This window comes from Nannobrachium achirus (assembly GCF_963921795.1).
Source record: "Nannobrachium achirus genome assembly, chromosome: 16".
Lineage (NCBI taxonomy): Eukaryota > Metazoa > Chordata > Actinopteri > Myctophiformes > Myctophidae > Nannobrachium > Nannobrachium achirus.
Genome location: NC_137823.1, coordinates 16,659,497 through 16,676,101, shown reverse-complemented (window position 1 = coordinate 16,676,101; position 16,605 = coordinate 16,659,497). Strand labels below are relative to the sequence as shown.

The 16,605-nt window shown below is 40.8% G+C and overlaps 2 protein-coding genes across 2 annotated transcripts in view; both read right to left on the bottom strand.

Moving 5' to 3' along the window:
- LOC308300841 (5'-deoxynucleotidase HDDC2-like) overlaps positions 1 to 16,605 on the bottom strand; it is a gene marked incomplete at its 3' end in the record, with an annotated part of 59,387 nt that overhangs the window by 33,066 nt on the left and 9,716 nt on the right. The gene's annotated exons all lie outside the window — the stretch shown is intronic.
- Positions 1,549 to 13,872, bottom strand: LOC308300408 (5'-deoxynucleotidase HDDC2-like). Its single transcript, XM_080744232.1, has 5 exons — positions 13,701 to 13,872; positions 9,690 to 9,792; positions 8,960 to 9,028; positions 4,828 to 4,871; positions 1,549 to 1,741 (listed from the first exon to the last, which is right to left on the bottom strand). Coding segments are annotated over exons 1-5 (276 nt in total). The 5' UTR covers positions 13,703 to 13,872; the 3' UTR covers positions 1,549 to 1,683.

The window sequence follows — 16,605 nt, the reverse complement described above, 5'->3', positions numbered from 1 at the left end:
AATGAATATTGCAGTTTTATGCAAATTATTCTTCTGCCTCTAAATCATACATGCAAAGTAACATGTTCATGGCATTTGGCAAAGATGTAGAGTGTTAGTCCAAATATCACTAAAACCAATCTTACCCCAATTGGCCAAATATATCTTTTCATCTATATCATTTTGAGCAGTTTGTGAAACGCTTAAACCCGTTAGGATTTTTTTTTGCAATTTGCATGAAACATTCTACACACAATCTAAGGACCTTTATCTAATATGCCTATGAAGTGCACACACACACAAAAAATTATAATAATGAATATAGCTGCAAGCAGCGATAAAGTGGCCAAAGCCAAAAACACCTCAAATCATGAACACAGCCTGCAATGTGCGTGAAATCTTGCAAGCACATTCCCAATAGGTCAAGGAACAGATACCACCCTTCTTACATTGGCCTGTTATAGCGCCACCAGCGGGTCAACTTTTGCACAACACACAGTCCATCCCTGATGGTCGAGTGGCTAGGATTCGGCGCTCAGAGTGGCCACTCTGTCCGGAGTCTGGCTACTCTGTGGCGAGTGGCCACTCCGGACAAAGTGACCACTCTGTGCTCTTGGTGGTGGGCGTGGCACGAGGACCTGCAGGAAGAGACATTATTATCATATTATAATATTGATAAGTTGCATAGTTGAATACAAGTTGGGATTGGACCGGAAAAATACAATTAGTCATTGCGGTACACTACACCGTTAAGATACCCATGTACCTGACTTAACTACTGGTATACAATATACACCAACACTAAGATACCCATGTACCTGTCAAACTACTGGTCTACAAGATACACTACACCACTAAGATACCCCCATACCTGTCAAACTACTGGTCTACAAGATACACCAGTAAGACTCCCTAATCGGGAGATAAGCGCCCGTCACGTCGCATACACAAACTTTAGAAGGCAATCGTAGCCCATCAGGGGGGAATATGGAAAATGGGACAGATCCATGTTGATGACATGACTTTAGAGATACTGTGTACCGCTTTAAGTGAGTTTAGGCCAAAATCTGTAGGAGCAATGTCCATAAATATGTTTTGCAATAATCTCCACAACGAACACCTCGGAATCCCCAGGAGGAAGTTCTTAACGTTGCTCAGGAAAGGGAAGTTGTAAGAGCAGGAAGAAAGCGAGACTATCTTAGAAATGTTCTTTGCTAGTTACAACTTATTGTTACTTGTTTTTATAATTTTTCACCCTATACTTTAACATTACTAATATTACAGCACTACTCTCACTAAAACATCTGAGTTTACAAAGTTTGGAATATTTTCATACAATTTTGCCTATCAGTTGATGACACCTTGGTGAACAATTTCTCTATTCACTATATGTGTTTTCAATGAGGTCTTGAGGCTCATTTACTATTCAGAAGGCAAAATTTCCATAGGCGGCGAGCTTTTTCAATCATCTTTTGTGATGTTTTACACTGCATTTGTGAATTTTCAGGGGTTAGCTGACATTTGGTGGGACAAGATTAGCCACAATCATTGTAGTATTGTGTCCACAACTGTTCCAATTTGGGCATACATTTTAGGCGATTTTTTCCCTGGACCCCCCTGGGGCTTAAGAAGAGTGAATTAGTGGCCACTTGTTTCTGCCCCACCCTCTGTGTTGTGGCTGTTGCTTCTCGTTGGACTTACCTGTTATGGCCACACACCCCTAGTCCTCCTCCTGAACCTGTTGGCCCCTCTGTGGGGCAGCCTGTAATTACATTCAAAAGGTCAGAGAAACAAAGCTAAACACATTAAAACGGACCAAGGAAACCTGTATACGGTAACCTTAGAACAGTGCACAGTTTCACACCTTTATTAAATACAAATCAGAATAGCATTAAAGCACATTAAAGTTATTAGTCAAGCTCTGTTCTGTGCAACATCAAATAAATGACATTTGTATTCACATTCCAGTGTTCAATGCCAAAAACACGACTAAATTGTTAATCACAATTATTTGTGTGTCAATTAACACATTGGCCGCCATTTTAACATTGACTGTATGGCTCTCCTGCCATTTTGTTTAATAAAAACATTGATATATTTTTTTTATATTGACATTTTTCCTAAATTCTGTATTTTTTCGACAATGTCATACAGAACCTCAAATGAAACAGGACAAACTCTAGTCTCACCGAAAAATAAAATAAATAAATAAAAAGCTTTTTTTTCTATAGTTGCAGCCATCTCAAAATAGCCATTTTTGACCAAAATCCAGCTATAATTGAAAGAACTGGAGATATTGACCTTTTTGTGATTGATGGCTTTTCGAGCGAATAACTCAGTTGATATTTGTATTTATGGCGTCAGGCACTTATCAGATAAGTGTACTAATGTAATTATGTAATGGGAATTATTTTTAGAATTTTCTGTTTGGAAAAATGCAGAGAAAAATATTTTTATATGCTATGTCTGACCAAAAACAGCAAGTTCACATTGATATACTATTACTGCTACAGTATTCTACAAGTCTGCTACAAGTCACTTGGGGGCGCTGTCTCTCTGTTTCTGTGTGTAAATGCTAGTTGCGCTCTGTAGGCCTACAGGTGCACACACACACATTGACATCAAAGGGGGCATGAGTCTTTACAACCAGTAAGACTCCCTAATCGGGAGATAAGCGACCGTTGGTCGCTTATCTCCACAAATATCACAACCTCCACCTCTCACGTCATACGGGTAGCCATAGTTACACCTGGAATGTTGAATCTCCATATATGGAGATAACCTACGCATCACACAAAGTCTGACCTCACCAGCCCATACTTGGGCATGGACGACTTATATCTCCATATACGGAGATGGCCATATATGGAGATACGATGACATCACAGAGTCCACAGCTGATGATGTGGCGTGATGTCATAAAATACACAAACAAACCCTATATAAAGGGGCAATTCTCACCAGGGAAGAGAGCATTGCCTGGAATGTTGAATCTCCATATATTGAGATAACCTACGCATCACACAAAGTCTGACCTCACCAGCCCATACTTGGGCATGGACGACTTATATCTCCATATACGGAGATGGCCATATATGGAGATACGATGACATCACAGAGTCCACAGCTGATGATGTGGCGTGATGTCATACAATAAACAAACAAGCCCTATATACTGATGCGATACGATGACATCACAGAGTCCACAGCTGATGATGTGGCGTGATGTCATACAATAAACAAACAAGCCCTATATACTGATGCGGAGATATGAGCAGGGCAAAGGTGTGACGTGTGACGTGTGACCGACCGACGGATGGCCGGTGGAGGTTTTCATAGTAAACTGCTCCCTGACGGTCGCAATAACACTTCTAGAATACACCTCTAGAATGGATTGCTATGACATTTGTTCAACAAGGTGATCAGCAATCTCTCAACACGTCGCTCTGCGACACTTTGAGAGCTTGTAGAGCTTGTAGATCTGCTATTTTCACATTCTAGCACATGTTAGAAAATGTCTCCCCCTGCCCCTAAAAAATCCTCTGCACTGCCCTGGCTAGAGCAGGTCTAGAACTGCCCTGGCTAGGCAGATCTCACTGATCGCACTGTTTTTTTATGGGACTGAACACCATCAGGGGGTCCAACAGGGACCACTGAAACAGAGATATAGTGGTCCTGGAGGGAAGCGCACACACACACACACACACACACACACACACACACACACACACACACACACACACACACACACACACACACACACACACACACACACACACACACACACACACACAGCTGTTCTCACACTTTTTTTTCTTCTCTTTTTTTTTCCGGCAGCCAGCCTTTTGAGCTCAAATGCGTCTTTTGCCAGTTCACTGTGGGTTATGGGGAGATTTATTCACGATATTCCTGGCCATTCTATGGAGGCTGCCATTTTCCTTTTACAGAGGGCGCTGGAGCATTTTTAAACATCTTTTCACTTCCTCCCAAGTCGAAGAACAAGAGATCCCAAGGAAGTGACAGGGAATTGTCTGTTGCCAGATATTGCCAGAGACAAGCGGCCAGGTCTATGAATAATAAGCCCAATAGAATTAACCTGGTTCAGTTTTACTACTTTACATTTACATTTGAAAATAGCAGATCAGCAAGCTCACAATGTGTCACATTGTGACACATTGTGAGCTTGTATATTTGCTATTTAAAAAATATAGAGGAAAGAAAAAACAAAAATAATTTGAATATTTTTGAAACATTTTAACAACACAAATCTGTGTGGCGGTCCCTGGCACCACATATTTTCAGATGGGGGTCTGCGACTGTGGACAAATCTGTAAATCTGGGGTCCTTGATATGAAAAGATTTGGGAACCACTGGTTTAAAAAATATTAGAAAGTAAGCCCAATAAACAACGACACCAATTGCTTATTATAAGCAGACATGGCAACACCGGTTCATTCAGAGCCAAGAGCCCAGAGCGCCTCTACTGACACTTTAATGCAAGGACACAGGAAACCAAATGATCTTTTTTATTTTCTTTCAGGATATGAACAGGAAGCCGGGGGCGGGGCCAGGAATATCGTGAATACATTTGTATTGCAATTTATACATTATTACAGTATTTTTTTCAAACACACTTACTTTGATGTGTGATATTTTAGGTTCCCTTTAAGATAAAAGGCTCAGACTTTGTGACGGGCTGTGGAAGAATGTAATTAAACATTACATTATATAAAAGCAAATTCTCGGGACTATCGGGCCTGGCGGGGAACGACATTGGGATTTTCTCGGGACTATCGGGGGAGGCGGGGAATGAGTTAATGTAAAATGTCATAGTGGTTGCAGCATTACCTGCGCGGCATAAAGGACCCTGTGCCCGAATCAGCTGAATGTAACTGGAATCACATGTTAACAAAATAAATAACCACAAATAATGCATAGCTATTTTTTCCATCATCCCCTCCGGCCAAATACAGAGTGGAACCTATGTGACCCAGCACGGGTCACATAGGATCATACACACATGATACACTACCGGGCCAATCACAGCGTGCTTGCCGTCTCTTCAGGAAGTAGGCTCCCTCAGCAACAGTGTTTACGATGGTTAAGGATTCTTAACCTCTTACTTCCCAAATCCTGGTCAGAAAATTACGTTCTACCCCTCTACGGATTCGTTATCGGTCGCGGTGGTTTGCGGCCCCGCTCCGGTGGTCCGCGGCGACTCCGGGCGAAAAACGGCCGAAAAAAGCAATACCGCTACTGACCACTTGTTGAGCAACTTACACAGTATAGCTTTAATGCGGCCCGCAGGTTAATACCGGAATACTGATATATTATTGATTTCAGCTGTTAAAATTCCATACATGACCTGCTTTAATTCCTTCAGTCTATATTAGTAGCTTAATGACTATTATAGTAGTATTAATTGTGGGCTCGCCTGTAAGGCGAGCACACTTTAGATATTGTCATTATTGTGGGCTCGCCTGTGAGGCGAGCACACTTTAGATATTGTCATTATTTATTAGTGTGGTTGCCCTTACAGGGCAACACACTATAGTCCTAGGGAAACTTTATTTTTTATTCTAGATAAAACTTTTTTCGGCGCGTTTCACCGCCCACAGTTTTTACGCCACACACTCGCGCCATATGTCAAATCGACCGGCTTCATCGGGAATCGAGTGCTATTATTCTGCTAAGAGAAAAGTTGTATCGTTTAATTGATATTAATTTATTAGTGAATTAAATTTCCCCATTGACTTATAATGGGAATTGCAAAAACTCAAATTCAATTATTTTTTTCTCGCAAACCATAGGGGCTACAGTTTCAAAACTTGGAGGGAAGGTTCATAATGCATACAAGGATTAACTGAAAAATAATTACTTCATTTGGCCTCATGGTGGCGCTATAACAGCTCACTTTACCTTTTGGCTTATAACTCTTGAACCGTAGGTCGGAAAATTAAAATTATTTTTTCCCTGGATTCCTTGGGTCATGACGCATCTCTCCATATAGGCCCCGCCCATTTGCGTCAGGATAGATTTTCCGCCATTTTGAATTTTCTTCAAAACACACTTTTTGCTCCTTTTCCTACATATTTTCTCCAAATGTCACAAAAATCGGTACACGTGATCTCTGGACCCATGCGATAAACATATTCAAGCGATATTTCGATAGTCCATACCGTTCGTCCGGAACAGGCTTACGAAGTTAGCGAGGGGGGTCCGTTTTGCCAAAAATAGCCATAAATCACAAACGAAACATCCAGTCAACACAAAATTTTAACCACAACTTGCGGGTGGGATATTCAACAAATTCCCAGAAGCATTTCCACTTCGACCCTTAGGGGGCGCCACAAACGCGCAAAGTGTAACCGTTTCGTGCCAACACGCGTTTTTCAGGGGGAACGACCCTCTCAAAACTAAACAAAAAGCGATCTCGGGAGCGACGCGACAACATAATCGCCTTGCGAAACTCGTGGGAGGAGCCTATTTCTTTAAAACAAGAAACCATATCCTTACATCAAGAACGCAGGATCCCAACGGCACCTTTTCGAATCGCGCGTCGCACGGCCCCGCCGGTATCCGTCCCTACGTCCTCTCCCTCAGGCCCCGGCGTTTTCCTCGGGGTCCCGGAGGCGCATCCCCGCCGCTCGCGCCGGGGCGGGGCGGGCGACCACACTCGCAATTTCCCAAATTGCACATTTTCTAGTTTCTATACTATACATATCAAGATTCTCCTCAAAACTTCGGTTCCTTTCTACTCCTACATACTTAGTGAGAAAATGAAAATAAACACATCAATGTGTTCAGCTTACAGTGGCGACGTGTGCTATTACTTTATACAGCAATCGGCCAAATGGTGGCGCTGTAGGAAGCCTTCGAAAGTGCGAACTTTGAACAGATATAGCTCATGCTGTCTTTGAGGTACAGCCATGAAAGCGGTATACACGTATGCGTCTCCTCATGCCGAAAAACTTTTACGCTCTGACTTTTGACCTTTGACCTTTAGATCCCCCAGAATTTTGAATTATATGAAAAACAGTAAAAATCTATCTCCTCCTGGGTTTTTTTCGTTACGCGCACAAAACTTTTTTCATGTGAACTTTGGACCAAAACGGTCAGACTGTCTGGTCGGATTTCTTTTAAAGTGAAATGTAATTTTTTAATAATTCAATCAATATTGCGGTTTTATGCAAATTATTATTCGGCCTCTAAATCATACATGCAAAGTTACACGTTCACGGCATTTGGCAAAGATGTAGAGGGTTAGTCAAAGTATCACTGAAACCAATTTTATTCCAATCGGCCAAATGGTGGCGCTGTAGGAAGCCTTCGAAAGTGCGAACTTTGAACAGGTATAGATCATGCTCTGTTTTAAGTACAGCCATGAAACCTGTATACACGTATGCGTCTCCTCATGCCGAACAACTGTTACGCTCTGACCTTTAACCTCTGACCTTTAGATCCCCCAGAATTTTGAATTATATGAAAAACAGTAAAAATCTATCTCCTCCTGGGATTTTCGCGTTACGCGCACAAAACTTTTTTCACATGAACTTTGGACCAATACGGTCAAACTGTCAGGTCGGATTTCTTTTAAAGTGAAATATATTTTTTAAATAATTCAATAGATATTGCGGTTTTATGCAAATTATTCTTCTGCCTCTAAATCATACATGCAAAGTTACACGTTCATGGCATTTGGCAAAGATGTAGAGGGTTAGTCAAAGTATCACTGAAACCAATTTTATTCCAATCGGCCAAAGGGGGGCGCTATACGAAGCGTTTGAAAATTCAAACTTTAAACGGGCATAAGTCATGCCTCGTTTCGTTTGAAGACATGCAACTTGCTTACACGTGTGCTTTGACTCAAGCGGAAGACATCTGTGTCTTTGTTAAGTAAGCTCGGCCCTTAGATTTTCCGCCATTTTGAGCAGTTTGTAAAACGCTTAAACCCGCTTTTATTCTGGAATTTTCGCGTCACGTCCACAAAACTGTTTTTACATGAACGTTGGACCAATATCTAAAAATCTGTCAGATCGGATTACAAAAAAATTGAAACATGTTTTTTTTAATAATTCAATGAATATTGCAGTTTTATGCAAATTATTCTTCTGCCTCTAAATCATACATGCAAAGTAACATGTTCATGGCATTTGGCAAAGATGTAGAGTGTTAGTCCAAATATCACTAAAACCAATCTTACTCCAATTGGCCAAAGGGGGGCGCTATATCATTTTGAGCAGTTTGTGAAACGCTTAAACCCGTTAGGATTTTTTTTGCAATTTGCATGAAACATTCTACACACAATGTAAGGACCTTTATCTAACATGCCTATGAAGTGCACACACACAAAATAATAATAATAATAATAAATTTAGCTGCAAGCAGCGATAAAGTGGCCAAAGCCAAAAACACCTCAAATCATGAACACAGCCTGCAATGTGCGTGAAATCTTGCAAGCACATTCCCAATAGGTCAAGGAACAGATACCACCCTTCTTACATTGGCCTTTTATAACGCCACCAGCGGGTCAACTTTTGCACAACACATTTTTGGAACAAAATGGACCAATCTTTGACGTCAGTAAGGTCAAAGAGAGCACTGCCTGCGATCTTGACATTTTGTACTTTTATAGCCATTGTTTTCTGGCTTGAAGCGAGCCCACAATTGTTTCGAAGGAACAATATTTTCTAGTTACAAATGTTACAATTGTTATGGCATACAGCTCATGAATATCAAAAGTCCATATTTCAAAATATTACAATATTACACAAGACCACTCAAAACAAGGATTTATAACAGAGAAATGTCAACCTTCTGAAGTCAGAGTTGCTTGAATTCCAGTGGGAGGTTTCCACAGTCAGTTATGATGCTATGGCATCTGCAATGCTTTTTTACACAATATTCTAATTTTATGAGATGGATCTGTATAGTGCTGCTGAGGAACAATAAACAAGATGACTGCAAGCAGCACACACACCTCCCATAGTCCGTAAAGCTCCTGCTTAAGTCCATCCTGCAGCAGACCTGTTAGATGTGTCATCGCTTCCTGAGGAGAGGGAGAAGAGAAGAGAAGAGAAGAGAAGAGAAGAGAAGAGAAGAGAAGAGAAGAGAGGTTATTAGGACATTATTTTGTTGCTTTTGGGACAGAAAACGTGTAATTCAACTTTTAATAGTTTTTTAAATGATTTTAAGAAATTAATGCCCGGCCTAAAGAGGGTTACAGACGGAGCACGGTTGCCGCGGGGGCTCCCGCTAGGATCAGCGGGGGCCGCACCGCGGTGAGACATGAACATACGCTCGCAGAGATTTCACGGGACCGCGCCCACTTGCCTCACCGCCCCAAAACTTCTCTGTGCGGCCAAAATAGCCGCTCGCCTCCCATTGAAAATGAATTACTAGGATGCGGTGACCGCGTACCGTCTGGAAACCCCCTTAATTCATCATACAAGAGTGTCACATAAAAGCAGAACAAATAGCAGTCTACAAACTCATAACACTTTGCAGTGACAGGCTGTGATCTGTACATATGCTATTTTTCAGTACTTTGACCATTTTGAAAGTGAAACTGGTTAGCAGATCTCCATGGAAATCTGCTACTTTCACTACTTTTGAACAATCTGAGTCAAAGTGAAAGTGATTACGTCTGTCCGTGGGTTTCATCTGAATGGACTTGTGACTAATAACAACAACACAGGAGGTTAGCGTACCTGCTCCCGCCTGTGTTTCTCTGCTTTGCTGACGTTGTCTGATGGAGCGATGTCTCCTACGATACACTCTGCCATGTCATGAACCAGAGCCATCTTCATGCACCTGGAGGAGAACACCAAGTTATTATTGTGGGCTCGCCTATAAGGCGAGCACACTTTAGATATTGTCATTATTTATCTATCAGGCAGGCATACTATATCAAGTTCTCCTCAAAACTTCGGTTCCTTTCTACTCCTACATACTTAGTGAGAAAATGAAAATAAAAACATCAATGTGTTCAGTTTACAGTGGCGAAGTGTGCTATTATTTTATATAGCAATCGGCCAAATGGTGGCGCTGTAGGAAGCCTTCGAAAGTGCGATCTTTGAACAGGTATAGCTCATGCTCTGTTATACGTACAGCCATGAAACCTGTATACACTTATGCGTCTCCTCATGCCGAACAACTTTTACCCTCTAACTTTTGACCTCTGACCTTTAGGTCTCCCACAATTCGGAATTATATGAAAAACAGTAAAAATCTATCTCCTCCTGGGATTTTCGCGTCAAGTGCACAAAACTTTTTTCACATGAACTTTGGACCAATACGGTCAAACTGTCTGGTTGGATTTCTTTTAAAGTGAAATATATTTTTTTAATAATTCAATATATATTGCGGTTTTATGCAAATTATTCTTCGGCCTCTAAATCATACATGCAAAGTTACACGTTCATGGCATTTGGCAAAGATGTGGAGGGTTAGTCAAAGTATCACTGAAACCAATTTTATTCCAATCGGCCAAAGGGGGGCGCTATACGAAGCGTCTGAAAATTCAAACTTCAAACGGGCATAAGTCATGACTCGTTTCGTTTGAAGACATGCAACTTGTTACACGCGTGCTTTGACTCAAGCGGAAGACATCTGTGTCGTTGTTAAGTAAGCTCCGCCCTTCGATTTTCCGCCACTTTGAGCAGTTTGTAAAACGCGTAAACCCGCTTTTATTCTGGAATTTTCGCGTCACGTGCACAAAACTTTTTTTACGTGAACTTTGGACCGATATCTAAAGATCTGTCAGATCGGATTTCTTTAACATTGAAACATGCTTTTTTAAATAATTCAAACAATATTGCATTTTTATGCAAATTATTCTTCTGCCTCTAAAACATACAAGCAAAGTCACATTTTCATGACAAAATAGTGTAGAGGGTTAGTTCAAATATCACTGAAACCAATCTTACCCCAAATGGCCAAAGGGGGGCGCTATATCATTTTGAGCAGTTTGTAAAACGCTTAAACCCGTTTTTATTCTAGGATTTTTTTTGCAATTTGCATGAAACATTCTACACGCAATCTAAGGACCTTTATCTAACATGCCTATGAAGTGCACACAAAAAAATTATAAAATAATAATAATAAATATAGCTGCAAGCAGCGATAAAGTGTCCAAAGCCAAAAACACCTCAAATCATGAACACAGCCTGGGATGTGCGTGAAATCTTGCAAGCACATTCCCAATAGGTCAAGGAACAGATACCAACCTTCTCACATTGGCCTGTTATAGCGCCACCAGCGGGTCAACTTTTGCACAACACATTTTTGGAACAAAATGGACCAATCTTTGACGTCAGTAACGTCAAAGAGAGCACTGCCTGCGATCTTGACATTTTGTGCTTTTATAGCCATTGTTTTCTGGCTTGAAGCGAGCCCACAATTGTTTCGAAGGAACAATATTTTTCTAGTTACTATCATTATTGTGGGCTCGCCTATAAGGCGAGCACACTTTAGATATTGTCATTATTAGTGTGGTTGCCCTAACAGGGCAACACACTATAGTTCTAGGGAAACTTTATTTATTCTTCTTTCTTTGGGGGATAAACTTTATTTTGACGCCTTTCACGGCCCAGTTTTTGCGCCACACACTCGCGCCATATGTCAAATCGACCGGCTTCATCGGGAATCGTGTGCTATCATTTTGCTAAGAGAAAGGTTGTATCCTTTAATTGATATGAATTTATTAGTGAATTAATTTTCCCCATTGACTTATAATGGGAATCACAAAAACTCACATTCAATTATTTTTCTCTCACAAACCATTGGGGCTACAGTTTCAAAACTTGGAGAGGAGGTTCATAATGCAGGCAAGGATTAACTGAAAAATAATTACATCATTCGGCCTCATGGTGGCGCTATAACAGCCCACTTTACGTTTCGGCCTGTAACTCTTGAACCGTAGGTCGGAAAATTAAAATTCCTTTTCCCCTGGATTCCTTGGGTCATGACGCATCTCCTCATATAGGCCACGCCTATTTGCGTCAGGATAGATTTTCCGCCATTTTGAATTTTCTTCAAAACACACTTTTTGCTCCTTTTCCTACATATTTTCTCCAAATGTCACAAAAATCGGTACACATGATCTATGGACTCATGCGATAAACATATTCAAACGATATTTCGATAGTCCATACCGTTCGTCCGTAACAGCCTTCCAAAGTTAGCGGGAGGGGCCCGTTTCGCAAAAAATAGCCATAAATCCGGAACGAAACATCCAGTCAACACCACATTTTAACCACTAGTCGGGGGTGGTATACTCAACAAATCCCCAAAAGCATTTCCATTTCGACCCATAGGGGGCGCCGGGCAACCACACTCGCAATTTCCCAAATTGCACATTTTCTAGTTTCTATACTATACTAGTCAGTCATATCAAGTTCTCCTCAAAACTTCGGTTCCTTTCAACTCCTACATACTTAGTGAGAAAATTAAAATAAAAACATCAATGTGTTCAGTTTACTGTGGCGAAGTGTGCTATTACTTTTTACAGCAATCGGCCAAATGGTGGCGCTGTAGGAAGCCTTCGAAAGTGCGATCTTTGAACAGGTATAGCTCATGCTGTGTTATACATACAGCAATGAAACCTGTATACACTTATGCGTCTCCTCATGCCGAACAACTTTTACCCTCTAACTTTTGACCTCTGACCTTTAGGTCTCCCACAATTCGGAATTATATGAAAAACAGTAAAAATCTATCTCCTCCTGGGATTTTCGCGTCAAGTGCACAAAACTTTTTTCACATGAACTTTGGACCAATACGGTCAAACTGTCTGGTCGGATTTCTTTTAAAGTGAAATATAATTTTTTAATAATTCAATCAATATTGCGGTTTTATGCAAATTATTCTTCGGCCTCTAAATCATACATGCAAATTTACACGTTCATGGCATTTGGCAAAGATGTGGAGGGTTAGTCAAAGTATCACTGAAACCAATTTTATTCCAATCGGCCAAAGGGGGGCGCTATACGAAGCGTTTGAAAATTCAAACTTCAAACGGGCATAAGTCATGACTCGTTTCGTTTGAAGACATGCAACTTGTTACACGCGTGCTTTGACTCAAGCGGAACACATCTGTGTCATTGTTAAGTAAGCTCCACCCTTCGATTTTCCGCCATTTTGAGCAGTTTGTAAAACGCGTAAACCCGCTTTTATTCTGGAATTTTCGCTCCACGTGCACAAAACTTTTTTTACGTGAACTTTGGACCGATATCTAAAGATCTGTCAGATCGGATTTCTTTAAAATTGAAACATGCTTTTTTAAATAAATTCAATGAATATTGCAGTTTTATGCAAATTATTCTTCTGCCTCTAAATCATACATGCAAAGTAACATGTTCATGGCATTTGGCAAAGATGTAGAGTGTTAGTCCAAATATCACTAAAACCAATCTTACCCCAATTGGCCAAATATATCTTTTCATCTATATCATTTTGAGCAGTTTGTGAAACGCTTAAACCCGTTAGGATTTTTTTTTGCAATTTGCATGAAACATTCTACACACAATCTAAGGACCTTTATCTAATATGCCTATGAAGTGCACACACACACAAAAAATTATAATAATGAATATAGCTGCAAGCAGCGATAAAGTGGCCAAAGCCAAAAACACCTCAAATCATGAACACAGCCTGCAATGTGCGTGAAATCTTGCAAGCACATTCCCAATAGGTCAAGGAACAGATACCACCCTTCTTACATTGGCCTGTTATAGCGCCACCAGCGGGTCAACTTTTGCACAACACACAGTCCATCCCTGATGGTCGAGTGGCTAGGATTCGGCGCTCAGAGTGGCCACTCTGTCCGGAGTCTGGCTACTCTGTGGCGAGTGGCCACTCCGGACAAAGTGACCACTCTGTGCTCTTGGTGGTGGGCGTGGCACGAGGACCTGCAGGAAGAGACATTATTATCATATTATAATATTGATAAGTTGCATAGTTGAATACAAGTTGGGATTGGACCGGAAAAATACAATTAGTCATTGCGGTACACTACACCGTTAAGATACCCATGTACCTGACTTAACTACTGGTATACAATATACACCAACACTAAGATACCCATGTACCTGTCAAACTACTGGTCTACAAGATACACTACACCACTAAGATACCCCCATACCTGTCAAACTACTGGTCTACAAGATACACCAGTAAGACTCCCTAATCGGGAGATAAGCGCCCGTCACGTCGCATACACAAACTTTAGAAGGCAATCGTAGCCCATCAGGGGGGAATATGGAAAATGGGACAGATCCATGTTGATGACATGACTTTAGAGATACTGTGTACCGCTTTAAGTGAGTTTAGGCCAAAATCTGTAGGAGCAATGTCCATAAATATGTTTTGCAATAATCTCCACAACGAACACCTCGGAATCCCCAGGAGGAAGTTCTTAACGTTGCTCAGGAAAGGGAAGTTGTAAGAGCAGGAAGAAAGCGAGACTATCTTAGAAATGTTCTTTGCTAGTTACAACTTATTGTTACTTGTTTTTATAATTTTTCACCCTATACTTTAACATTACTAATATTACAGCACTACTCTCACTAAAACATCTGAGTTTACAAAGTTTGGAATATTTTCATACAATTTTGCCTATCAGTTGATGACACCTTGGTGAACAATTTCTCTATTCACTATATGTGTTTTCAATGAGGTCTTGAGGCTCATTTACTATTCAGAAGGCAAAATTTCCATAGGCGGCGAGCTTTTTCAATCATCTTTTGTGATGTTTTACACTGCATTTGTGAATTTTCAGGGGTTAGCTGACATTTGGTGGGACAAGATTAGCCACAATCATTGTAGTATTGTGTCCACAACTGTTCCAATTTGGGCATACATTTTAGGCGATTTTTTCCCTGGACCCCCCTGGGGCTTAAGAAGAGTGAATTAGTGGCCACTTGTTTCTGCCCCACCCTCTGTGTTGTGGCTGTTGCTTCTCGTTGGACTTACCTGTTATGGCCACACACCCCTAGTCCTCCTCCTGAACCTGTTGGCCCCTCTGTGGGGCAGCCTGTAATTACATTCAAAAGGTCAGAGAAACAAAGCTAAACACATTAAAACGGACCAAGGAAACCTGTATACGGTAACCTTAGAACAGTGCACAGTTTCACACCTTTATTAAATACAAATCAGAATAGCATTAAAGCACATTAAAGTTATTAGTCAAGCTCTGTTCTGTGCAACATCAAATAAATGACATTTGTATTCACATTCCAGTGTTCAATGCCAAAAACACGACTAAATTGTTAATCACAATTATTTGTGTGTCAATTAACACATTGGCCGCCATTTTAACATTGACTGTATGGCTCTCCTGCCATTTTGTTTAATAAAAACATTGATATATTTTTTTTATATTGACATTTTTCCTAAATTCTGTATTTTTTCGACAATGTCATACAGAACCTCAAATGAAACAGGACAAACTCTAGTCTCACCGAAAAATAAAATAAATAAATAAAAAGCTTTTTTTTCTATAGTTGCAGCCATCTCAAAATAGCCATTTTTGACCAAAATCCAGCTATAATTGAAAGAACTGGAGATATTGACCTTTTTGTGATTGATGGCTTTTCGAGCGAATAACTCAGTTGATATTTGTATTTATGGCGTCAGGCACTTATCAGATAAGTGTACTAATGTAATTATGTAATAGGAATTATTTTTAGAATTTTCTGTTTGGAAAAATGCAGAGAAAAATATTTTTATATGCTATGTCTGACCAAAAACAGCAAGTTCACATTGATATACTATTACTGCTACAGTATTCTACAAGTCTGCTACAAGTCACTTGGGGGCGCTGTCTCTCTGTTTCTGTGTGTAAATGCTAGTTGCGCTCTGTAGGCCTACAGGTGCACACACACACATTGACATCAAAGGGGGCATGAGTCTTTACAACCAGTAAGACTCCCTAATCGGGAGATAAGCGACCGTTGGTCGCTTATCTCCACAAATATCACAACCTCCACCTCTCACGTCATACGGGTAGCCATAGTTACACCTGGAATGTTGAATCTCCATATATGGAGATAACCTACGCATCACACAAAGTCTGACCTCACCAGCCCATACTTGGGCATGGACGACTTATATCTCCATATACGGAGATGGCCATATATGGAGATACGATGACATCACAGAGTCCACAGCTGATGATGTGGCGTGATGTCATAAAATGCACAAACAAGCCCTATATAAAGGGGCAATTCTCACCAGGGAAGAGAGCATTGCCTGGAATGTTGAATCTCCATATATTGAGATAACCTACGCATCACACAAAGTCTGACCTCACCAGCCCATACTTGGGCATGGACGACTTATATCTCCATATACGGAGATGGCCATATATGGAGATACGATGACATCACAGAGTCCACAGCTGATGATGTGGCGTGATGTCATACAATAAACAAACAAGCCCTATATACTGATGCGATACGATGACATCACAGAGTCCACAGCTGATGATGTGGCGTGATGTCATACAATAAACAAACAAGCCCTATATACTGATGCGGAGATATGAGCAGGGCAAAGGTGTGACGTGTGACGTGTGACGTGTGACCGACCGACGGATGGCCGGTGGAGGTTTTCATAGTAAACTGC